The sequence below is a fragment of the Taeniopygia guttata genome, chromosome 36, assembly GCF_048771995.1.
Source record: "Taeniopygia guttata chromosome 36, bTaeGut7.mat, whole genome shotgun sequence".
In the NCBI taxonomy this organism is placed as follows: Eukaryota; Metazoa; Chordata; class Aves; order Passeriformes; family Estrildidae; genus Taeniopygia; species Taeniopygia guttata.
The window spans coordinates 3,745,386-3,769,870 of record NC_133061.1 but is presented as its reverse complement, the minus strand read 5'-3'; the positions used below and the strand labels follow the sequence as shown (position 1 = coordinate 3,769,870).

Genomic DNA, 24,485 nt, shown 5'->3' with positions numbered 1-24,485 from the left:
TGGGGCCGGAGAGCTGGATCGGGAGCTGCTGCCTTGCCGAAGAAAAGCGAGAGCGGAGCAGCCCGCGGAGACTGAGGTAAGCCACGGAGACAGAGAGAGGGTGAAAAGTTCACCATGGATGGAGATTTACAGGCTTCAGTGCGGCTGCTCTTTCATATTCTCTCAAAGAGAGCTGAAAAAGTTAAAGAAGCCGATTTAGAACAGTTGGTCCTTTGGGCGAGAAGCAAAGGCAAGCTGCAAAAACCTTCGCTGATTTTTAGTAAAGTCGAATCGCAAGAGCTGGGGCAGCTGCTTTGGCACGCAGTGATAGAGGGCGGAGATGGGAGAGAAGCAGTGCTGGCCCCTCGCCCCCCCGCAGCAGCGGCGGCGGCGGCGAGCAACCCGGCGCGGCATGTCAATTGTAGCAGAAACAAGCGATCACAAAGCAAGATACAAAGGCAAGAAAAAGTTACAGAAAGCCCTTCCTCGTCCCTTGCGGAACGGGTTGGCAGAACTAAGGCAGAGCGGGGCCAGGCAGAGCGGGGCCAGGCAGAGCGGGGCCAGGCAGAGCGGGGCCGGCCAGCACCGAGCCTGAGGCGGCCCCGGGGCGGAGCGGACTTCGGCCGAGAGACAGAAGGCTCCTTGTTGCCGAGCAACAGCGCAAGGGTGGAGACGGGCATTCCCCGGGGCTTGGCCGCGCTGGAGTCGGAGCAGGCGGGGCGCGGCCGCATCAGGAGCGTCTCCTCGTCCGTCCCCACAGTGACGCAGCAAGGACGGGAGCGAGACGGCGCCGCCCCCCTCATCTCCCCACAGCACCAGCAATGGCGGCGGAGACGCTGCACAGCCTGGTTGCCACGGTAACGACAACCCCGAGAGCAGCAATGCCACCGATGGCGAGATGGCAACACTACAGCAAAAATTTCAACAGCATTTTTTTTTTTTCAACTCCTTGCAAGAGACAAAAGACGTAATGAAAAAGTATAGCAATACTGAGTGTTTTCCAAGAAACCAAGAGGGATGGACATTATGCAAATCAAAGTTATTTCAAATACAATGTGGATGAAAATTACTGTAAAACAAAAAAGGATAGAAATGTTAATAATTATTTAATTGCTAAAAATGTCTTTGAAAGCAAAGATTTGAGAAAAGTCAGTCAGATGGAATGTTGGCATTGAGTTCACAATTTCTGTTTTTGAGTTTTGTAGATAATAAGATAAATGATAATTGTCAAGTTTTTGTAGGTAATGATAAATAGTAATGATTGTTACTAATGTTATATGAATGCTTGACAAGATTGTTTTAAACTATTTTAAACATTTCTTGTTAATAGGTTGATCATATAATGTAAGTTGTCTGATTTTTGTGATAAGAATTATTATTAAGATGTTAAGGTATTGAGATGTTGTTTTAATATTTACCGTCAGTTTTCATATGTTTTATGGGTTTTTTTTTAGGTGATTGATTGTAAGATGTGTTTTTCAGGATCCTGTGTGTTTGATTTTTTGACTACTCATGTGTTTTCTTTATTCAATTTTCTATGCAGCTGCAGTTCATCTTTTAAAAATTTATAGTCCAAGTTCTAGTTCAAGATTTCAGACTTCAAATTCTCAGATTTTTGAAGAAAAGGTTTGTTGTATTTAGAGAATTTTTGTCTTGAAACAAATTTTAGACAGGTTCAATCATTTGATGTTTTGATAAATTGTTAATAATAAGGTTTTTCACTTATAACTGTTATTTTTAAGACTTCTGTTTTAAACATATCCTCCAATTAGAGTTTGAGCTCTGGCCAGGCTCTGGCTCTACGTGGATGGTGTGATTGATCCAGATGTTTTCTGCATCAAAAAAGTATTCAAGTCCTTTTGGCTTGACAATTTGACCATACAGGACAGCTGAGCCTCAAAGGGAGTTTGGAGAAGCATGATCCGGACATGTTTTATCCAAATCTCTGTTGTTTTAAGGTTTTTCAGCTGCTGCAAACTCTGGGATGACAGTTTGATAGTGTAGCACTTGGTAACTGTGATTTTATATGTAATATTGATTGTGTATTATTTGATTGATTTTTATTTGTTGTTAGTTTCTTTACTATAGGCATTGTTTTGTTCTTAATGTTTTTCATGTTTATAACAAAGATGTTGATATTTCCATTTCTTCATGCAAGTTTTAGGGAACAGAATTGAGAGAGGACCCTCCAGTCCCTGTGGGGGTGTTGGGTTTGTTTGTGTTTTAACAGGTGCAGAATCTGGATGGATTTCAGTGAAGAATGTGGAACTTATCAATTGCAAGAGGGCACTGATCTCTCCACAAGTGGATCAGAGGATGCACAGCAAAAGTGGATTGTGCAAAGATTTGTGTTTCACCCACAGAAGATCGTGGGCTTTGAGTTTTTTCTTTATAAGTGTGTTTTTAATGATGTTATAGAATTTTTTTTTTTGCTAAGTTTTTAATAAGTTTTAGTAATGCCTGTGATTTTTCTGTTCATCTTGCCATTGTCTTTCAATGGCAAAAGAAAAAGAGGGAGGTCCCAACGGGGATCAACAGAAATTCTACTTGAGTGAGTGTTTTTACCCATCCAACCAAGAAGTCGTGTGATGGACAGGACAGATGCTCTTGCTGCATTGATACGAAAAGGCAGAAACAGAATTTTAAAAATAGATGAAACAGAAAAATAAGTTGAAATATCATAAGTGTGAAGTTAGATTTATCAGAAGTTAGTTTATTAGAAGTTATAGTTTATGTTTAGAATTAAGATTGTTTCTTTCATGTTAGACAGGGCATTTAAGAACCTGAGAAGAATGTGGTGGGCCTCAATGTTTTTATTTCGTACTTGTTTAATTTTTGGAGTCTTGTTGGGTCCCATGGCAGAGTTCAAGACTTGGACCTGAGCTCAAATAAGTTTAAATAGCACTCTGGGAGCGCAAGCTGTTGCATTTGTGCAAAACCTTAAATTTACTGATGGTAGTTTTCAAGAATTTGGTCTTTTGGGTTCTGTCCCAGGAAATTACTGTTTGATATTTGGATCTTATGCTACCAAACCAACTCAAGAAAATGGAAAATTGACAGATGACAACACTTGATTGTCTCCCAGATCACCATTGTATTACAACTATTTAGAATATTGTAACAATTCGACTCCAAGAGGTAGTGCAGGAAAAACTGCCCCCAGGAACCTTCCTCATTTGTGGGGACCGAGCCTGGTCAGCAGTCCCTCAAAATGCTAGGGGAGGCCCATGTTATATCGGTAGGTTGATGCTTTTTGCTCCCACCATATATCAGGTTCTCGAATTGCCTCAGAAGACTCAACGAGCCAAACGCAGTGTTCTCCAAATGGACACTTCATTTGATAACTGGCTCAATTCTTCAGGTTTTTCTGGCTGGGTCAAAGACAGTGTGTGCAAAAATTAGTTCATTGAGCCTTCACTCCAGCCTGAGTAGCTCAAAAGAAAAAGAGGGAATTGTTACAGCATTTTTGAGAGAAAGAGGGCATGAATTGTGAAAGTTGAGCTACTCCAGGCTAGGCCTCAGATTGAGGCCTGGTGGGGCCCTCAAAGCCTCTGACGCAGTTAGAAATTCAGGGTTGTGGCGCAGGTAGAAAATAGTCTTAAAGTACTGTGGGGACCACTGAGTTGTCTGGGTGTGAATTAGTATAGGTTTTATGGTGTAAAGTGTAGGCCGTTTTAAGGGAAAGGTAAACAATGTTAGCCTACCAATTAGAGTGTCTTTGTTTCTGTAAACTATGTGGAAGCTTATATAAACTACCACCTTATCTTGAATAAACGGAAAACGCTTGATGAACCACATTGGTTTGAACCTGCGTTTGTCTTGTCCAGCTTTCCGTTTTTCTGAGATTCCCTGGCTTTACATGTCCTTGAGCTAAAAGAAGGAAATCAATTGCAGCTCTGTTTTGTAGAACCGCGTGACGGGTATCGTCTACATCTGCAGCAAGCTCACTTATCAATTTAGATGTGATATTAATTTGTTTTCCTGTCTAGCAGGCTAGAGTTCTCAATTGTGTGAGCGCTTTTGATGAGGCGACCCCTGGGGCAAAGAGTGAGGCTACTGCTACAGAGGCACGCCCCTACAATGACACTATATCTTTACAATTAGGGTCCATTTGGAGAACACTGTGTTTGGCTCGTTGAGTCTTCTGAGGCAATTTGAGAACCTGATGTATGGTGGGAGCAAAAAGCATCAACCTACCGATATAACATGGGCCTCCCCTAGCATTTTGAGGGACTGCTGACCAGGCTCGGTCCCCACAGATGAGGAAGGTTACTGGGGGCAGTTTTCCTGCACCACCTCTTGGCGGTGTCACAGATTGAGTCGAATTGTTACAATATTCTGAATAGTTGTAATACAATGGTGACCTGGGAGACAACCAAGTGTCGTCATCTGTCAATTTTCCATTTTCTTGAGTTGGTTTGGTAGCATAAGATCCAAATATCAAACAGTAATTTCCTGGGACAAAACCCAAAAGACCAAATTCTTGAAAACTGTCATCAGTAAATTTAAGGTTTTGCACAAATGCAACAGCTTGCACTCCCAGAGTGCTATTTAAATTTATTTGAGCTCGGGTCCAAGTTTTGAACTCTGCCATGGGACCCAACGAGACTCCAATTTAACAAGTATAAAAAGGGAGTTAAACGGTGTGGCTAACAACAGGCAGAATTAATCTTGCCTGGTTTGTTTGGCCCAAGTGATCCACATATTTTCTCTCTTGTCAATGTCAAGGATTCCAGATACTTCAACAACCAAAACACTGCTTAATAAAAACATTGAGGCCCACCACATTCTTCTCAGGTTTTTGAATGCCCTGTCTAACATAAAGGAAACAATCTTAATTCTAAACATAAACTATAACTTCTAATAAACTAACTTCTGATAAATCTAACTTCACACTTCTGATATTTCAACTTATTTTTCTGTACTTCTACAAAATTAATTTTCATCAGAACTGGATTCATCAGGGATGTTCCAGGCAAACTGTTGTTGTTCACGTTGTTATCACTGCGGGTTGATATCTTTTTCATCTATTTTTAAAATTCTGTTTCTGCCTTTTCGTATCAATGCAGCAAGAGCATCTGTCCTGCCCATCACACGACTTCTTGGTTGGATGGGTAAAAACACTCACTCAAGTAGAATTTCTGCTGATCCACGTTGGGACCTCCCTCTTTTTCTTTTGCCATTGAAAGACAATGGCAAGATGAACAGAAAAATCACAGGCATTACTAAAACTTATAAAAACTTAGCAAAAAATTCTATAACATCATTAAAAACACACTTATAAAAAAAAAAAACCCAAAGCCCACGATCTTCTGTGGGTGAAACACAAATCTTTGCACAATCCACTTTTGCTGTGCATCCTCTGATACACTTGTGGAGAGATCAGTGCCCTCTTGCAATTGATAAGTTCCACATTCTTCACTGGAATCCATCTAGATTCTGCACCTGTTAAAACACAAACAAACCCAACACCCCCACAGGGACTGGAGGGTCCTCTCTCAATTCTGTTCCCTCAAACTTGCATGAAGAAATGGAAATATCAACATCTTTGTTATAAACATAAAAAAAACCCATTAAGAACAAAACAATGCACATAGTAAAGAAACTAACAACAAATAAAAATCAATCAGATAATACACAATCAATATTACATATAAAATCACAGTTACCAAGTGCTACACTATCAAACTGTCATCCCAGAGTTTGCAGCAGCTGAAAAACCTTAAAACAACAGAGATTTGGATAAAACATGTCCGGATCATGTCTCTCCAAAACTCCCTTTGAGGCTCAGCTGTCCTATATGGTCAAATTGTCAAGCCAAAAGGACTTTAATACTTTTTGATGCAGAAAACACCTGGGTCAATCACACCATCCACGTAGAGCCAGAGCTTGGCCAGAGCTCAAACTCTAATTGGAAGATATGTTTAAAACAAAAGTCTTAAAAATAACAGTTATAAGTGAAAAACCTTATTATTAACAATTTATCAAAACATCAAATAATTGAACCTGTCTAAAATTTCCTTCAAGACAAAAATTCTCTAAATACAACAAACCTTTTCTTCAAAAATCTGAAAATTTGAAGTCTGAAATCTTGATTCAAAATTTGGACAAAAAAATTTTAAAAGAAGATGAATTGCAGCTGCATAGAAGATTAGACAAAAAAAAATCACATGAGTAATTAAAGAGTCAAAAACACAGGATCCTGAAAGAACACATCTTGCAATCAATCACCTAGAAAGACAATAAAACATATGAAAACTGACTGTAAATATTAAAACAACACCTCAATATCTTAACATCTTAATAATAATTCTTATCACAAAAATCAGACAACTTACATTATATGATCAGCTTATCAACAAGAAATGTTTAAAATAGTTTAAAACAATCTTTTCAAAGCATTCATATAACATTAGTAACAATCATTACTTATCATTACCTACATTTCTATCTTTTTTTTTACAGTAATTTTCATCCACATTGTATTTGAAATAACTTTGATTTGCATAATGTCCATCCTTCTTGGTATCTTGGAAAACACTCAGTACTGCTATACTTTTTCATTATGTCTTCTGTCTCCTTGTATTGTTGCTTGATAAAGCAGCTGCAATGATGTGTCCTTGTTGTTGAATTGCATCCTGGATGGTTGCGGTGAATGCTGCAGCTTGGTTGCTCTGTTCTGCGCGTGTGGCTCTGACAAGCATCTCATTGACTGGACAGCTTTGAGGAAGGGTTGCTAAGATGGTTCTTGTGTGTGGGTTAGCATTTTCAAAAGCAAGAGATCGGAATAAATGTTCCTGAATGTCTGGTGGCACGTCAGGTGCGTCCTGCAAAGCAGCTGACAGCCTATCAATAAATTGTCCAAATGGTTCAGTGGCTCCTTGCTTTATGGTGAGATAGGATGCTGACTTTTTCTTGTCTGGTACCAAAAGCAAAGCTTGATGGGCCAATTGCTGTGACAATTGATGCATTTCAACGGGAAAGGTAAGTTGTACCTGATTGGTTGCATATGGTCCCTGCCCAGTCAGCATATCTGGCTGGACTCCAAAAAAGGGGTCTCCCGCATCTGTGTGTTTGTTGGCCTCTTCAATTGCCAACCGCCTCCATTCCCTTTCAAACATGAGAAACTGGGAAGGTGTCAGGAGCAGGGATGCAATGTTAGATGAATCACCAGGACAAAGCACATCTGCTGTGAATATATACTGAATGATGTTCCTGGCTGCTTCTGATCTGATCCCATAAGTGGTGACTGTCTGCTTAGCTGATTGTAGGATTTTCCAGTCATGGGGCTCCCAGATGGCATTCCCATTAGACACTATGACAGGACAAGCCAGGGAGCTGACAGCCTTCCAGTCACCGTCCAAAAGAGCATCCTTCACAACTGATGCCCATCAGGACTGCAATGGATTTTTTAAAACTGCTGGTGATGCCAATTGCTGGCCAGTGGAAGGTTCCACTGGTGGAGCCTGACGATTTGAGAGGGTGGCAAGGCGGGCTATTTTTTTCTGTAACGTATTTGGTCTTTGTATCTTGTTCTGTGATCGCATGTCCCTGCTGCAACTGACAACAGAAAGGTCTGGTTCTGAGTCATCAGAATCTGAGCTCAATGGGAGTGGGCTGCGCAGCGCTACCGTGGTGGGATGGGAACTGGCATTTTCAGGGTTCTGCTCTGGTGTTGTCTGGGTGGCTACTTCTGCCATTCCGCTAGCATTGGGGTGCCCAGCCCCTCCAAGCCGCGCCAGGCTGCTGGCCGCGGCCGCCGCCGCCGGCGGGTATCGGCGAGCCACTCCTCTGCGTTTGCACGCACCGGTGGCAGCCGCCGCCACTGCCGCTGCGGGGGGGCGCGGGGCCGGCGCTGCCTCGCTCCCGTCTCCGCCCTGGTCTCTGCCTTGATCTCCGCCCCCGAGTTCTTCCTCCTGACTCAGCCCTGTTTCGTCACCAACTCCGCCTGCCTCCTCAGGTGTCTCCCCGCCTCCCGAGGGACCCGGGAGGGTCACTTCCTGGTCTGCCGCATTTCGCGGAACCGCTGAGCTGTTAACATCCGCTGCTCGCGAGCACACTTCCGCTCCAGGCGCAGCCGCATCCCTGCTTTGTCTCGCGCCGGCCGGCCCCGCGCCGCCCGGCTCTGCGTTTCCCTCCAAAGGAGCGACAAAATCCCTGACAGAGGGGCTGACTGGGGCTTTCTGCCCCCGCACTGGCCGCATATTACAAACATTAAGAAATTTTTCAACCCGCGATGGCTTTCGCGCTTCTATCTGTTCTGACGTGGACAGCTCAAATGCTTGAATGGCAGCGTCCGCTGCTCTTTTGTCCGCGGCCATGCTCTGCAAGGTATGTGAAACTTTCTTCCAAACACCTCCAAGCTCTAATAGTGTTTTCTTGTCTTTTCCGCCCTCTATGACCGCATCCCAAAGCAGCTGCCCCAGCTCTTGCCATTCGGTTTCACTAAAAATCAGGGAAGGTTTTTGCAGCTTGCCTTTGCTTCTTGCCCAAAGGACCAACTGTTCTAAATCGGCTTCTTTAACTTTTTCAGCTCTCTTTGAGAGAATATGAAAGAGCAGCCGCACTGAAGCCTGCAGATCCCCATCCATGGTGAACCTTTCACCCTCTCTGTCTCTCCGCGGCTTACCTCACCTCCGCGGGCTGCTCCGCTCTCGCTTTTCTTCGGCAAGGCAGCACCCCGCTCCAGCTTCCCGGCCTCGGCCACGTCCACCCCCGCCATTCGGGTCTCTTGTGAACGCCGAGGTCTTCCCACTGCTCCACGGACTCTCGCAAACAAACAACAATGCGAAGAGTCTTTTTCCTCCCGTTGGGAACGGCCCAATTCGGAGTTTGGAGACTTCTGCTCCGTCCCACTTGATCCCCGTTCACAAAAAGTGAATTTGGGATCCTGGTCCCGTCACCATGAGGCGATTTGGACCTAAATTTCTGTCGCGCGACTCAAACCCGACTGCCCGTTACTCTAAAAGTAATGTGGCAGCCTTCTCGGAGCCTCCTGGGTCCCTGGTCCGGGCGCCACTTAAAGCCAGGGAACCTCAGGAAAACGGGAAACTGGACAAGACAAACGCACATCCAATCAATATGATTAATGCAACGTTCTCCGTTTATTCAAAATCAGGCGATAGTTTATATAAGCTTCTACATAGTTTACAGAAACAAAGACTCTCTAATTGGTAGGCTAATATTGTTTACCTTTTCCTTAAAACGGCCTACACTGTACACCATAAAACCTATACTAGTTCACACCCAGACAATCCAGTGGTCCCCACAACACCTTAAGACTATTTTCTATCTGCGCCACAAGCCCTGAATTTCTAACTGCGTCAGAGGCTTTGAAGGCCACACCAGGCCTCAATCTGAGGCCTAGCCTGGAGTAGCTCAACTTTCACAATTCATGCCCTCTTTCTCTCAAAAATGCTGCAACACCTCGCCTATTTTGTAAAACTACTTCTGAAAGCGAAGAGACTGATTTCTCTAGATAGGAGATGGATTTCTCAATCCTCTGCAGGTCTTCGTCGATGGTCATTTGCAGCTGAGAGAGTCCGTGCTGTTGGGTTGCGATGGCTGAGACACCCATGGCTGTGCCAGCTGCTCCCAGGCCGAGCAGCATTGCGATAGTTATACCTGTGATTATTTCTCTTTTGTGGAGTCTGTCAGGTTCCTCGAGAAGGTGGTATATCTCTTCGTCTGAGTGGTACAGGACCCTAGGAACAATCAGAACTTGGACACAGAAGTCGACAGAGTCATTAAATTTGGCAAGGAACACACAAGGACTCATTTCGGATCGCTGGCAAACCCACATCCCAGATGCAGATGGGACCACCCACTTATTGGTTTTTCTGTTGGGCTTGACAACTTTAGTGCAGAAGTTGCCTTTCTGCTTTGCTAAGGTTGCATTTCCAAAGCATCTGCCCTGTCCTGTGATTTGACTCAGGGTGATTCCTCTGCGGGGAGTGTCCCATCTGCACTGGTGGGGGGCGCTGGCTGTGGAGTAACTGAAGGGGGTGTCTAAAGCAATGCCTTCGTAGAAAGGGGGTTTAACATCATAGCAAAGCTAACAGGAGTTAGTCAGGTTCGGTTTGGTTTCGCTTAGGGTTAGAAAGGTAGCTTCTAAACAGGTTGGCTATGTGGAACACGAAGGATGGGGTGTTCGCTGTGGTGACCTCTTTGAACACCTTGTCACTTGATAGATGTTGCATGACCCACCTAAATGGCTGATGAGGGTAGTGGCCTGGGTCGGCTTGCCCCCTGGCCACAAGCCCCAACAGCAAAATCGCCCAGAGACACTGTGCATGTCTGGGTCTCACCGGCGTGGGACTCTCGGGTTTTTTCTGGCGGTTTGGTGGTCCGTTATCTCCCTCCGGAGCAGGGGTGTATGCGTCACGGGGATGGTCCACAAGCGTGTCCTGCAAACAAAACTCACAGCTTTTCCATTAGTTTCGTTCTGAAGGTCAGTTTTATTGGCAGCAGTGGGTGTGTGGCAGTGGCCCTTTCCTCCCGCAGCTTTAACAGGATCCCTGCGGGCGTGTTTGGGGTGGAGGCGCCATGGCGGGCTGCCGTGCTGGCTGGGGGCAGCTCACCACGATGTGACCTGCCTCACCACACTTGAAACACGCCATGGCACTGGTCAGGGTGTGGACGGCTGCCTGAATGGACGTCAAGTGCTCTTCCCTTACTACACGTCTGATCATGTCAGCCAGGCTGGCTCCGGCTGGCAGGGAACGTAAGATATCCTTGGTGACAGAGTTGCACTGCTGGCGCAGGCAGTCAGCTACCACGGGGCCCTTTGCCTCTGCCAGCAGGGTAGAGGAGTCTATCGCTGCCTGCAGGCAATCCACAAACTGCGTGAAGCTTTCGCTCTCTGCCTGCCTCACGGTGGACCACGGCGCCGGCTTGGCCACGACTCAAAGGCTGCGCGAATAGCCTCCCTGGCAGCCCGAGTGGTCGCCCTGACCTCCTCAGCCTGCATCTGCGTGGCTTGTTTCTGCGGCGTGATCATATCATCGTGCTTTCCTATTAGTCTGGATAAGCTCGATCTGTGCAGTGGTTGCCTCGCGCCAGATGCTTGGGCTAATTGCTTCCTACAATTATCCTCCCATTCCTGTCTGAACACAATCATTCCTGCACCATCAAGTATCATGCGACTTATTCGCTCGATATCAAAGGGAAGCAGGTCGTCATTACTAAAAAGACCATCGATTGAAGTGGAGACTATGGCCGAATTGATTCCTTTTTCCGCAATGGCTTTGACAATTGATTGTACATCTTTTGGGTTTATCGGGGTATATACCCTTTGTTGGTTCCCCTCCGGGCCGGTGAGCCTCACCGGGAAAGCTTGTATGGCAGCCGCTGGGGACCATTCAGCACAGGCTATTTTTATTTCTTCCCAGTCGGTAAACTGGGCTGGTTTGTATCGTAATTGTTTTCCGGTGCGGCTTAGAGCTTTACTTGGTTTTGTCTTAAATTGCGTTGGCTCTGTTTTCCCTGTCTCGGAGTTCCAGCCAGCTCCTGGCAGCTCTTCCGAGCTGGTGGAGCTGCTGCCGGACTCTGAGTCGGAAGTCGAATGCCGGCGCACTTCCGGGGCGTGGTGCCTTTCTGTCCGGCTCCGAGCTCACTCCTCCCCACGGGGGTGGCACCGCTCCCGCCCCCCAGGCTTGCCCTGCCTCCTGCAGGGGGAGGTCTCTCCCTTAAATGGTAGCAGCCTCAGGCGCAGCTGCCGATTGGCTCTCTGCCCTCTGCTGCTCTCCTCCTCTTTCTCCTGCGCACGCGCGTCCCTGAAACCGCGCGGCTCCCGGCTTTTCGCGCCGAGACCACCTGCGCCCAACCCCTCTCCTTGGCGGCCAGCGCCATTTTCAAAGAGGTGAGGTGGCGGCGTGGGTAGGGTCTCTTCCTGAGCCGCGGTTTCTGCACCTCTTGTTTCCCCTGCCAGCCCTCGCCGAAAGCATTCCGCGCGCTGCTGCACCTCCGGCAACGGGTCGCGGACCGGCGGTGGCGGGACGGACGGGGAAGCCGTGGTTTTTTGAGGGGTTTCCGCAGCAGGGATTGGGCTCTGATCTGGGGAAGGAGGTGACGCGCCGGGCCCCCCCGGGTCCTCGCTACCGGGCGGATCGTCCTCAGAAGCGGTCTGTGTTCCCGCCCCCACCCCGAGCCCGGGTCTAACTAATAAACACATAAGCGCCACGCTCCATGTCTCCTGCTCTTTTATTGCTCTGTGCGGGGCTTTCTCTACTTTGCCCCACGCTTTAAGGCTCTTGCCACTGCCTGAGGATTTCGTGTCCTCGGCCAGTGTGGCTGTGCATTTTTCCCATATTCCCAGATGCGCAGCATCCACTGGGCATTCAGTCGCCCCAAGCTCAAGCAGCCTTGCTATGGCAAGATAAAAGTCCTTGAGCTTACACTCGATACCCCATTGCTTATAAATCACACTTACGACCCTGGCAATGCTTTCCACGACGCTCGTGGGTCCTGGGACGTCTCCCTGCGCCAAGATACGGTCTGACCGCTCCGGCCGCTGCCCTTGTCCAGGCGAATCCCGCTACCCGAGCGAATTTCTCTTCCCGGGTTTCGGCACCAGATATGTTGCCTTTATGAGAGACAACGGCGACCTGGTTGCAAGACGACAGCACGGCAGCCCGGCCTGTCCGGGCTACTCGGACTAACGACACACGCTGACACCAATGTGGTGGACGGTCGAAAGCATTTATTATCTTATCTCATGGGTTTAAATAGTCTTGGGGGACTTTGCTACGTCAGAGGGGGGTTGTAGGGTCCCTAGGGTTAGTCGGGAGTGGAAAACTACTGGGTTAGGTGTGGTTACATGCTCTGGGGTTAATAGATAATGTGAAGCAGGGAGAAGGAGGAAAGGTCTTTCTTTCCGTCACATCCCGAGATCTTCCGTTCGCCTGTCCCTATCTACCACACTCCAGGAACACCTGGATGCCTCCTGAACACAGCAGGACCCCCCAGGAACACCTGGATCCCCCCAAATAACACCTGGGACTGCACAAAACCACCTGGACCCACCCAAAACCCACCTGGACCCACCCAGGGACAGCTGGACTCGCCCCCCCAAACTCACTGGGCCCCCCAGAACTCACTGGGATCCCGCTAAAACTCACCTGGATCCCCCTCTAAATCCACCTGGCACCTCCAAAACCAACCAGGACTCCCCCAAAACCCACTTGGACCCACCCAGGAACAACTGGCACTCCCAGAACTCATTTGGACCCCCCAAAAACCCACCTAGAGCCCCCCAAAATCCCACCTGGCCCCTCCCCCGTGACATCACAGGTGTGGTCCTGCTCCCCCACTCCCCTGGGTTTGAATTTTTGGGTCGATTTGTGTCGATTTTTGGTTTCCATTGATAAAAATCTATCCGGGGGCGGGGCCAAGGCTCATTTGGGGGGGGCTTCAGGAGGGGGCGGGGACAGAACCCGGAGCTGGAACTGGGAGGGGTGGAGCCTGAGGGGGCGGGGTGCTCGGTGGGCGTGTCCAGCAGCAAAGGGGCAGGGCCAAAACACGGGGCGGGGTCTAAAGAGGGCATGGTCAGTGTTTGGGGGTTCGTCCTGCTGCTCCCACCCCCCTAAATTCCCCCGGACCCTCCCTCACTGCCCCTCCCCCACCCATGGGACACACCCCAAAACCTCCCCAGCCCCTCCCCCCTCGGCCCCCCCGCGCTGTTTTCAGCTGGCAACCCCCAAATCTTTGGGAATTCTCACCTGGGACCCCCTAAAGCTCCCCTGCACCCCTCTGAAATCTTCTAAGGACCCCACAAACCTCACCTGGGACTCCAAAACCTCACCTGGAACCCCCCAAATTCTCACCTCAGACCCCCAAACTTCTCCTAGGACCCCTAGACCTCACCTGGGCAGCTGGGAAACCCCAAATCCTTGGGAATTCTCACCTGGGACCCACCAAACTTCACCTGGGCAGCTGGGAAACCCCAAATCCTTGGGTATTTCTCATCTGGGACCCCCCAAACTTCACCTGGGAACCCCAAAACTCACCTAGGACCCCCCAAAATCTCCTCAGGAGCCCCCAAAAGCAGCCAAAGGTGGGGCAGGGCTGGGGTGATGACGTCACCTCTTCCTGTTTCCCCTCTCCGGCCCCGCCGCGTTCCCACGTGTCCCCAACTGTCCCCGGCCGTGTCCCCTCCCCGGAGTGTCCCCAGCGGCCATCGAGCCCCGCGAAGTGCGACAATCCCAGCAGGGGGGCGGGAGGGGACAGGGGGGACACGGCGGGGAGGGGGCAGAGGGGTGGCAGAGGGGACAGGGGAACACGGGGGTGGCAGAGGGGTGGAGGGGACAGAGGGTTGTAGGAGGGAACGGGGGGGGGGGACAGTGGGAGACGAGGGGGTGACAAAAGGGACAGAGGGGACAGCAGAGCCCCCCAGGGAGGGGACAAACGGGACCACAGGAGGGCACAGGGGCCACTGTAGGAGGCCACAACTGCCACCAGGCCCTGACACCTCTCCTGTCCCCTCCCCAGCTGTCCCCCCACCAGCTGCTGGAGGCGATGGTGGCCGTGGGGGCCACACTGGGTGAGCTGGTGGCCACCCTGAGAGAACTGATGGCCACCGTGGCCAGGCCGCACAGGGACGTGCTGCTGGCCGTGTCCCCAGAGTTCCTGCGGGTGGCTGTGGGGACCATGATCTTACACCTCCAGGACGCCCAGCACCACTACCGTGTCCCCTCCCTGGGCCACCGCCCTGTCCCCTCCCTGGGCTGGACCCTGGCCAACCTCGGGGACACCCCAGGGACCACCTGGGCCTGTGTGAGAGCCCTGGCCAGCGCCAGGCGTGTGCTGGACAGGCTCATGGACAGCTGGGCCCGGCTGGCCAAGGCAGCCACCGAGCTCTGAGGGCACTTTGGGAGCACTTGGGGACACTTTGGGAAGGCATATGTCGACGCCGGTGGGGGCGGGGGGTGAACGAGCCTCCCCTCAGTGCCTTGCAGGAGACCCGGCTGTGATTTGGGGGCTGGGGGGGTCCCCAGGCAGCCCCCGCTGCTGAGCACTGACCCTGCCCCGGGGGGCGCCGGGACCCCCCAAAAACCGCACCCGCACCCCCTTTAGTGCCCCCGAACCCCCCTCGAGCACTGATCCCCCTCACCGGGCACTGGGACGAGTGGAGACCCCCTCTCGGTTTTCTGGTGGTCGAGGTAACCCCGAGATTGTGAAAAGTCCTTTTCTCCCAGCCCGCGCGGGCAGAGAAGGAGTCGAGATGCGGAGCTTTGCTTCTCAGGGCCGTTTATTTTCCCTTTTCTCTAACACGCTTTGTCCGCTCTGCTGAGCTCTGTCTAGCAGGTCGGTCTGTGGCAGTCTCCCTGCCCTCAGGGCGCTGTTTGCCTTCTACACTAAAAACTACTGTACTGTGTTTACAATAACGTGCCAAAATCTATCATTTATGTTGGACAGTGTGTCTCTACCTTCAACCAACAGAAAAGTGTCACCATCACAGCAAGACATGGAGGGCAAAAAGAAGGAGAAGAAGGTGAGGACACACCAAAATCCCTCCACCTTGTCCCATTGAACCCCAATTTTAAAATGTTAAAATTCTACTTTTCCACCCTGTGTTAATTCACCTACCACACTACTCAAACCCTTGTGCCTTGTAATTCCTCATACAAAGTTGGCAATTTTCTCCAGGGGCTAAAACCAAAGCCACCGGTGTTCTTGACACCGTGCCAAGGTCTCCGAGGCCCCTGCCAGGGTCTGGAGCCATCCAGGGCAGCCAGAGGGATGTCCTGGATTCTGACACCCCCCAATTACCGAGCAGTGGGAGCCCCCCAGGCACTGCCCCCACCTCACAAAGCACCGGCATAGGGACCGGACCCCCCTCGAACCCTGGGAACCCCACAAGCACCGGGACCCCCCAGGCAGCGCCACCCCCGTGCACCGGGACAGGGACCGGGCCCCCCTCGTGCACTGACCCCCCCAAGCACTGGGCCCGGACCCCCTTTGTGCCCCCATCCATGATGGAGGTTCCATCCCCTCCACTTTGACCCCCCCAGAGCCGCGGGACCCCCATGAACAGTGCAGGGACTGTGGGGGACCCCAAGGGCTGGGGGGGGCACGGGGGGTTCACCAGCACTAGGGGAGCCCCTTAGGGTTTGGTCCTTTCCCCCCCGTTGTCTCCCAGGACCCCCTGTTATCATCAGCGGCCCCCCCAATTTACTGGGACCCCCTCCATTCACTGCTTCCCCCCTTCCCTGACTCCCCCAAAGCGCTGGGACCCCCCCGAGCCATGAGCCCCCCGCAGTGCGCCAGTACCCCCCACTCACCTCCCATCCCCCATCCATGGGAACCCCCCCAAATCACAGCAGCACAAGGAGAAGAAGCCAACACCTTCCCCACACCCAGCATGGATCACCAGGACCAGGGATCAGCAGGGCTCTGCCCAACGAGGGTCACTGGGGATCATCCAGCCCGGATCCTCCCATGGGGGATGGAGCTGGAGCAGCGCACCAAGCTCTTCCCTCACTCTCTTCGCTCACTCCAAGTTCTTCCCTCACTCCAGGCACTCACAGGGCTTCCCTTAGTGGTGCCTCCGCTGGTGCTGGTTCAAGGCTGAGCTCTGTGAGAAGCTCTTCCCACAATCCCCACACTCGTAGGGCCTCTCCCCGGTGTGGATGCGCCGGTGCACGGTGAGGCTGGAGTTGTGCTGGAATCCCTTCCCGCAGTCAGGGCAGCGGAAGGGCCTCTCCTCTGTGTGAATCCGCTCATGTAGGAGGAGATGGGAGCTGGTCCGAAACCTCTTCTCACACTTCCCACACTCGTAGGGCCTCTCCCCGGTGTGGATGCGCCGGTGCTCGGTGAGGTTGGAGTTGTGCTTGAATCCCTTCCCGCAGTCGGGGCAGCGGAAGGGCCTCTCCTCTGTGTGACTCCTCTCATGTCTGAGGAGATGGGAGCTACTCCGAAACCTCTTCCCACACTCCCCACACTCGTAGGGCCTCTCCCCAGTGTGGATCCTCTGGTGCTCGATCAGGTGGGAGCTCTGACTGAAACCCTTCCCACATTCCAAGCACTTGTGGGGCTTCTCCCTGCCATGAGGCTTCTCCACCAGCTCCGAGCTCCGGCTGGATCTCTGCCAGCCTTCCTGGCTCAGGGGGGCTCTTTCCTCCCCGCAGCTCCCTGGGCTGGGTTTGCAGCTCCTCCTCCTGCAGCATCTCCGGGACTTTTCCTCCTCCTCCATCCAGCCACGCCCAGGGAATGAAAAATCCTGGTTTGGGGAAAAAAACAAGAGGAGAGCACCTTGGACTGGAGATTCCTCCTTGCCCAAGTTCATCTCAAGAAGTCATTGAGAATCTTGTGTCTGTAAGAACCCCCAAAACACCAAGATTTACCCCAAAAATCCCACAAACTTCAAGACACAGATCAAAAACTCCCCAAACATCACAAGTCAGAAAAAAACCTCCTCCAAAACATAAAGATTCAGCTGCCAAATAAAACCAAAGCACCAACATTTAGCCCAAGCAAGCTCAGAAACACCAAGATTCACCCCGTGAAAATCGTGGATCCCCCTCCACAGTCACCTGCTGCATGTGGGGGAAGCAGCGCTCCTGGAGCTGGGGGGAGGCTGCAGATACAGGGAGGGGTGGAACCTTCTGCTGCTTCCTCTTTATGCTCCTCCTCCTCCTGTGTCTCTACTCTTCCTCACACTCCTCTTCCTCCTGCTATTCCTCCTTCTCCTGCACAATCCCACCTTCTCCTGCCACCTGCATCGTTTGACCATTCTGTTCCTCAAGCCTGCTTCTCCTCCCTTCTCCTCCTGCCCCCAGGCCCAGCACCCACTGCCGGCTCCCTCTTCCCCCCAGACCCACAGCATCCCAGCCGAGGGGCAGGGATGGAGCTGGGGCAGGTCGGGCTGGGGCAGCGCTGGGCTCTCGGCCGCTCCCGCCCGCACTCGGTCCCCACTGCAGCCGCTCCCGCCAGGACAGCGCGGGGGGGCCCGGCCTTGGCGCTGCCCCACTCCCACCTCCCAGATGTGGCCAGGAGAATTAGGATTAAAGGGAGGCTGTGTCCTCCAACAATTGGAGAGATCCCATGGGGAATGTTCCATGGCCTCTCCCATTTTTAGAAATGAAATTAGTTTCACAGGATTCCTCTGTCTGCTTTGTGGACAGAATCCTCTGGTGATGTCAATTTTCCCGCACACCCTGGGGCAGGGAGTGCAGCTGAAGGTGCCTCACCCACTTTGGGTGATCGGCTCCCTTGGCTGGCGGCGGCACCGGGGATTGATTGGGGACCCGGGAGTGACCAGGAGACAGACGAGTGACACATCAGGGGGGTCTGTGAAGAGGCAGCAGGGAGAGAGCACTGAAAATCTCATCAGTGAGTGCCCTGGGATCTTCGGGGAGTGAACATGGCAGGGCACCCATGGAGGGGAGAAAAGGGAAAGCCAGGGAGGGCTCCTGGCCAAAGGGATGATGATCCCAAAATGTCTCTGAAGGGTCCCTTGGGAGAATGCTGAGGTAGTTTGCACATTCCCCCAGAGGTAATTAAGGACATGGACACCCAGGGAGGCAATAAGGGAAGGGGAGAAGGGATTTGGACAACAGGGGATGGATGGTGTTGGTGCACTGGGAAGGGATCGGGTGAAGGGGAGTGTGCAGCAATATGGTTCAGGCAAGAAGCAGCACGAGGAATCTATGTGGTAAGAAAATGGATGATGGAAAAGAGGAGGAAGAGAAAAAACTCAGGATTGGGATGTTTTTCAGCAGGGTCTTATCCTGACAATTTGCCAGCTGATACTTTGAATTCCCAGTTTCCAGGAGAGGAAAAGCAGGAGGTCAGGATGTCAGGGGTTTCTCTGTGCTGGGCAGCGGCAGCAGCGGGCGCAGAGGTGCGGGACCGGGAGCAGGGCTGGGGGCCTGTGGGGAGCTGCGGGGCCGGGCCGGGGCTGTGGGGCAGCCGGGGCTCAGCGCCGGGCGCTGCCTGACCCCACCAGCCCCGGCCAGGGCCGGCAGTGGCCCCCGGCCCCCAGGAGGCTGCGGGACGCCCCGGCCGCTGCCCGGCCCCGGGGAGCTGCCGGCCCTGCCCGCCGGGGGGGCCGCCTTTGGACACTGCGGCAGGACAGGCACCGGCTCTGCCATCCGGGCTGTGCAGGGGACCCTGAGCACAAGGAGCAAAACAAAGCAACATCTGGGAAATGCAGAGTGCACACGGATGGATCAGGATTTTCTGTGAATGATTCGGTTTGGGTCCCTGCAGAAAGGAAAGACTTTGCAGAAAGCTCAGCAGCTCTCAGAGGATGAGCACCCACAGGCAGTGACCGGGGCTGCAGGAGTGGCACAAGAAGGCCCTGCAGCACTTGGGCACAAAGGCACAGCAGCTGAAGGCAAGAAGGGATGAGCAAAAGGCCAAGCTGAAGGCAAAGGCCATGGCAGAGTTCCCACAGCCCCTGAGGGACCAACCCCAGGGCCCAAGGGGGCCCCAGCACCCAGGGGACGGCGTCGGCCACAAGCACCTGGCAGAGGCATTGCCCTCCTGGCCAGGGCAGAGCCCACCCAAACAGCCCCTGGGAAGGAGTCAGGGCTCCAGCTGCAGCCCACAAGGACACTGCAAGCACAGACAGCAGCACCCTCAGGAGGAGTGAGTCCACCCCTGCATGGACATGGATTGTCAGGGCTCTCTGAGCTCCCACCCACCACACTGCAGCCCTGGAGAACATCCAGGCTGCGTCTGCATCCAGAGGAGGCCTCTCCTGATGGACACAGGGGCCTCTCCATCCACTCTGAATCTTACACCTAAGGGGGGAACATTGTAAAGGAATGTTTTCATTATTAAGGGAATAAATGGAAAAGCTGAGCTGGTATCATTTGTTCAATAGCTCTTAGGAGCTGTGGGGGATAGGTTTGAAATAAACTAATTTCTTTCTCTTCCTACTGTGATTGTTATTAACTAGGAAGGAATTTGGTGGTGGCATTGTAATATTGTAAAAGGTGATACAGAGGCTATTGCTGCTGTACCTTTGTGTCAAATGTCTGGCAAGGCCTATGCTGAAGGGAACCCAGAAGTGTGGGCAGCCCCAGGGAAAGAGGGAAAATTTGATGTGGAGCCTCTCCAAATTACTTGGAAGCAACCAGGACAAGTGAGGGCTAAAAGCAACACCCTGTTCCAGGGGAGGGAAGGAAGGGCTCACAGCCTGGTATGCAGTCCCTGCTAAAGGCAGGGCTTTTGGAGCCAGGGATGTCTCCCTACAGCACTCCTGTCCTGCCAGTCAGGGAATCAGATGGCTCCAATGAGGAGCACAAGAACAAGTGGAAGACAAAGCCTCTATGAAATGCCTGAATTTCCTGGCTAAAAACATCTTTTGAGTATTTGAAAAAAAAAAAAAAAAGGCAAATGGTGGAGGACAAGGTTAAATATTTGGGACATGTTGGGACTGAAGATTCCTGCTGGACTGACCTAGAGAGGGTCTGGGCAATCACAAAAGTAAAATTTCCCAGGAACAAAAAGGAGCTGCGACAATTCTGAGGATTAAATGGGAAATACACAGCCTTCTGTGTTCCAGCCAGAACACTGCAGGACTTTTTAACCCCACACAGCCTCCACGCTGCGGTATGGACAGGAGAAAGAGAGCAAAACCTGAGAAAATGAACAACCAATAATAATGATGCATCAGCTGTGGCTCTTCCAGACTCAGAAAAGAAATTGGAATTGTAGGGGAATGTTCAACAGGGCCATGCCAAAAGAAATCCTTGGGCCAAAATGTTTCACCCAGTGGTCACAGTGGCCTCATTGCCTGCAGAATTGTGCAGCCACAGCTTCAATGGGAACTGAGGCCCAAAACCTGATGACAACAGGATCTCCAACTGTTCCAGTCTGCCATCAAGTTCAAGCTCTGATAACCAAAAGAGCCTCGCAATGGATGAGCAGTGCTCGGTTATTACAGTGTGAAACTTGTTCAGTGGCACAGGAGGATTCAGAACTGAGGACAGGGGAAGGGTTTAACCCAGCCTCCTGTTTGAACAGCCCCCAGAGGGGCTGGGAAGAAACCCAGCACTGCATTCAAGTGACAGAGCTCCAGACCCAGCCTGGGGGAGATTCAGGAGACATTGCCTGGCCTGAGGCAGAAAATGTCTTTGTGGATGGCTCTTCAAGGGCAGCAGAAGGGAAAAGAGTTCCAAGACACGCTGTTATTGAGGAAAGGGAATCAGACAAAGCCCAGGTTACCCCCCATGGTCAGCTCAACCGGCACAGCTGTGTGTGCTTGTAAGAGCCTGGCACTGACATGCCCTGAGCAGGAAGGCTTCAATATCTTCTGGTGACACCATCTCACCTAACAGGGGGGCAAAAGCAATTCTGATTGCTCAGCAACCACTGGATCACTTCTTAAGGTATTTCTAAAAGGAGTAATTAATATAAAAGGCATTGTGGAAGCAACAGACACAGACAGCAGAACTCATTTTCCAGGAAAGATCCTCCAGGGGGTTATGGCAGCTTTAGGAATACAATGGGACCTCCAGAGCCCCTGGCACCCCCAGAGCTCCTGCTGGGTGCAAAGAATGAAAGGGGAAAGAAAGAAACACCTTTGGAACCTGGGGATAGAAACCAAGATGCCATGGGTACGGCTTTTGCCATTGGCTTGGGCAAGAAGAAGAGCCAGACCCAGGGCAGATATTCAATCATTTACCTTTGCAATTGATATCGGGAATTCCTTACCCTGGGAATTCTCTACCTAGTGCAGGGTGGAGATAAGGGATGCACATTTGAAGCAGTCTGTGGCCAGAATCCTGTCTCTGGTGCAATCTCTCCCCCAGGAAGCTGGGCTGGCACAAAGCCTGCCTTGGCACTTTGCTGTTGCCAACATCCCAGCAGGACATCGGCTCCTGCCTAAGGAGTGCAGAGCAGCACCACTGGTGGCCAAGTGGCGTGGCCCGTGCCAAGTGGCCCCGAGGCCAGAAACAGCCGCCAGCACAGCTGAGCACGGGGGACCCCTCAGCCTCGGCTCCAGGTCTCTGCAGCCCCGGAGATTTGCACTTCCCGCCTGCAGCAGGAGGATGGCAGGCCCCCACTGAGCTGCACTGAAGGCAGCGCAGCAGCAGCCAGGGCTCCACAGCGGGGCAAGGCCCTGGGCCTGCCCACACATCCTCTGCTGAAATCCTCGGCCTGGCCACCCTCCTTTGGCAGCTCCAGCCACCGGGGACAGCCCTTGCTGCCACTGCTGCAGCTTCAGCGCTCTCTGGGCCTGCCCTGCCACAGCTGCTGGGCAACACCACGGGACAATTCCACTCTGGCTCTCACTTACACTCACACACTGCCCTGCCTGCCATGGCATTGATGGAAAATACACCAGCTCATAGACTTTAACGTTGTTAACCTTTCATTTCTCTACTCTGGCTTGCTTTGCCTTGGCCCTGGGGAAAGAAATGTTAAAGGTTTTGTTAAGGGATGTTACACCACTCAATGGAGATGAGTTTAACACCTCAACACACTGGGAATGGCCCAAAAGATACCCACAAAGATAACGCCCAGCAGCAAAACATCAACCCCAGCAGCAAACAGCAACCAACACCTACCCCAGACACTGCCAGGGCTGCAGACACCTGGTCTGCAAAAGGCTGAGAAGGAAATCAGCACTTCCCACCTCATTAACAGCTGAAGCAAAGAAATCCGGGTCCAATAGGAAACCAAATACTAAAAACTGCACAACTTGAAACTTTGGAACATTAAACCAGTAGATTTAGACTGGTTCAGACTGTATCAAGTTTGGGGAAAATCTAGTAAAAGCCACGGAGCTTTTACTCCGATAGTATTTTATTTATTATATACTCCAATATATTTTACTGATACTTTAGGTGTCATGGAACGATTTTCTCTGCACAGCCGGGCTATGTGAGGATGGAATGATTTCTGTTGCACATCCTGGCCAGAATCAAGGAATGCCTTGACTCTAGCAATAAACATATTGTTGGAGTTTTTCTTTTTCCTGCAGTTTCAGTGCTAAGTTTAGAGCATTAGACTATTTTTAAATTACTCCTACTTCTATATTGCCTGTTAGGTTTGGGTAAGGGATGAGAGAATGAGTTTTTACTTAGAGGAGAAGTAGAAAAAATTTCATTGACTTGGAAATTTTTTGTGTATGTTTGTGTGTGTCTCTTAGAGATAGAAAAATTTTGGTATGGGTTTTTTGACGTTCACCTTTAGGCAACATTTTGTGAAGCTAGAAGAGATTTAAAGGTGACCCTTTAATTCATAAATAGAAGATTTGAAGGAAAAGAAAATAAATAGAAGATTTGAAAGAAAAAAAAAAGAAAAAGCAGCAGGTTGGGGAGGGGGTGGCACAGGTGAGGCTGCTGAAGCTGCTCTGGAAGAGAAGCTGCATTCCAGGCACCCAGGAGAGGAGCTTTAGAAATGCAAATTGACACTGCTGGGGCAGAGTGGGGACAATGTACCTGGCTCTTCTTGCCTGGGGCAGGAATTGGCTGATTCCCTCTGCCCCTCACCCCAAGCTCTGCCTGCTTGCACAGATGGAATCTGCACGGCTGAAGGCAGAGCCCATGGTGAGGATCTGACTCTGAAACAGAAATGGCTGAGGCTGCAAAGGGAAACAGCAAATGGAGAATGTTGTGAAAACTTCACTAAAATAAGGGGGGGGGATCATCCCTCTGCCCACTCCAACATCTGCTGTCACTGTCTGTGCTGTACAGGGTGTATCAGAGCAATGGGGCTTTTGCTAGAACAAGTCCAGGGAAATTAGTTGGAATTCAAGTATTTGATGATTTGTAATTAGAAAAATGCGGCCAATTGATGCAGCCCCGGCTGCAGGGAGCACCCAGAAATGGGAAAAAGATGAAGGGCCACCAGAAAAAAATCTACAACACCATGGACCAGCCCCTGGGAACCCAAACCAATTCATATCAGGAAGCAGAGAACCCATTTATCATTTCAATGGCATCATTAGATTAAAAGCTGTCCTCAAAAGAAGAACCAACCAGACAGCTCCAGCTCCTGACCTTCCTGCTGACCAATCCACTGAAAGAGGAACACAACATTTCACATGGGGATGAGATCAGATTTTCTGTGAGCAGAAAAAAAGGGAGTTTGTGCAAAACTAAATGGCTCAAACTGCTTTGGGCAAAGAGATGACAAGGGAAAAGTGCTGAAAAAGATAACAAAGGAAAAGGGAGAGCAGTTTATGTATTGGTCCAAACATGGAAAGGATGGGAATGGGACACGCTTTCGTGGCTCCCCGGCACACCAGGGGTTGAACAAATGCTGCTTCTCCTCTTCTGTGCTGCAGCAACTCTCATCTTTTTACCATGCTCCACACCTTGGCAGTGCAGCTCATCCAGCAGCTGAGCCAGGGGATGCAGGTGGCAGCCAGGCCTCCTGATCCACAAACGGCTACAAAAGGACAGGGAATGAGGGCACCGAGAATAATCCCAAAACCAAAGAGGGCCCGGGAAGAACAAAACAGAGTTGAGGAGCGAATCTGCCTGGAGATAGGGCCAGGCACCTGTAGATAAGGAAGTAACGGGGGAAACCATCAGTTCCAATAAATT

The 24,485-nt window shown here is 51.0% G+C and overlaps 2 protein-coding genes across 2 annotated transcripts in view; one reads left to right on the top strand and one right to left on the bottom strand.

The window, feature by feature from the left end:
* The window catches only part of LOC140681456 (uncharacterized), a 53,355-nt gene extending 35,836 nt beyond the window's left edge, over positions 1–17,519 (bottom strand). Inside the window, exons 1-2 of the mRNA XM_072921287.1 lie at positions 17,511–17,519; positions 16,573–16,984 (exon numbers count right to left, since the gene is read on the bottom strand). Of these exons, the coding sequence (XP_072777388.1) occupies positions 16,573–16,984; positions 17,511–17,519 (421 nt within the window). The remainder of the gene's footprint in view (positions 1–16,572; positions 16,985–17,510) is intronic.
* The window catches only part of LOC140681480 (uncharacterized), a 1,248,316-nt gene that overhangs the window by 102,626 nt on the left and 1,121,205 nt on the right, over positions 1–24,485 (top strand).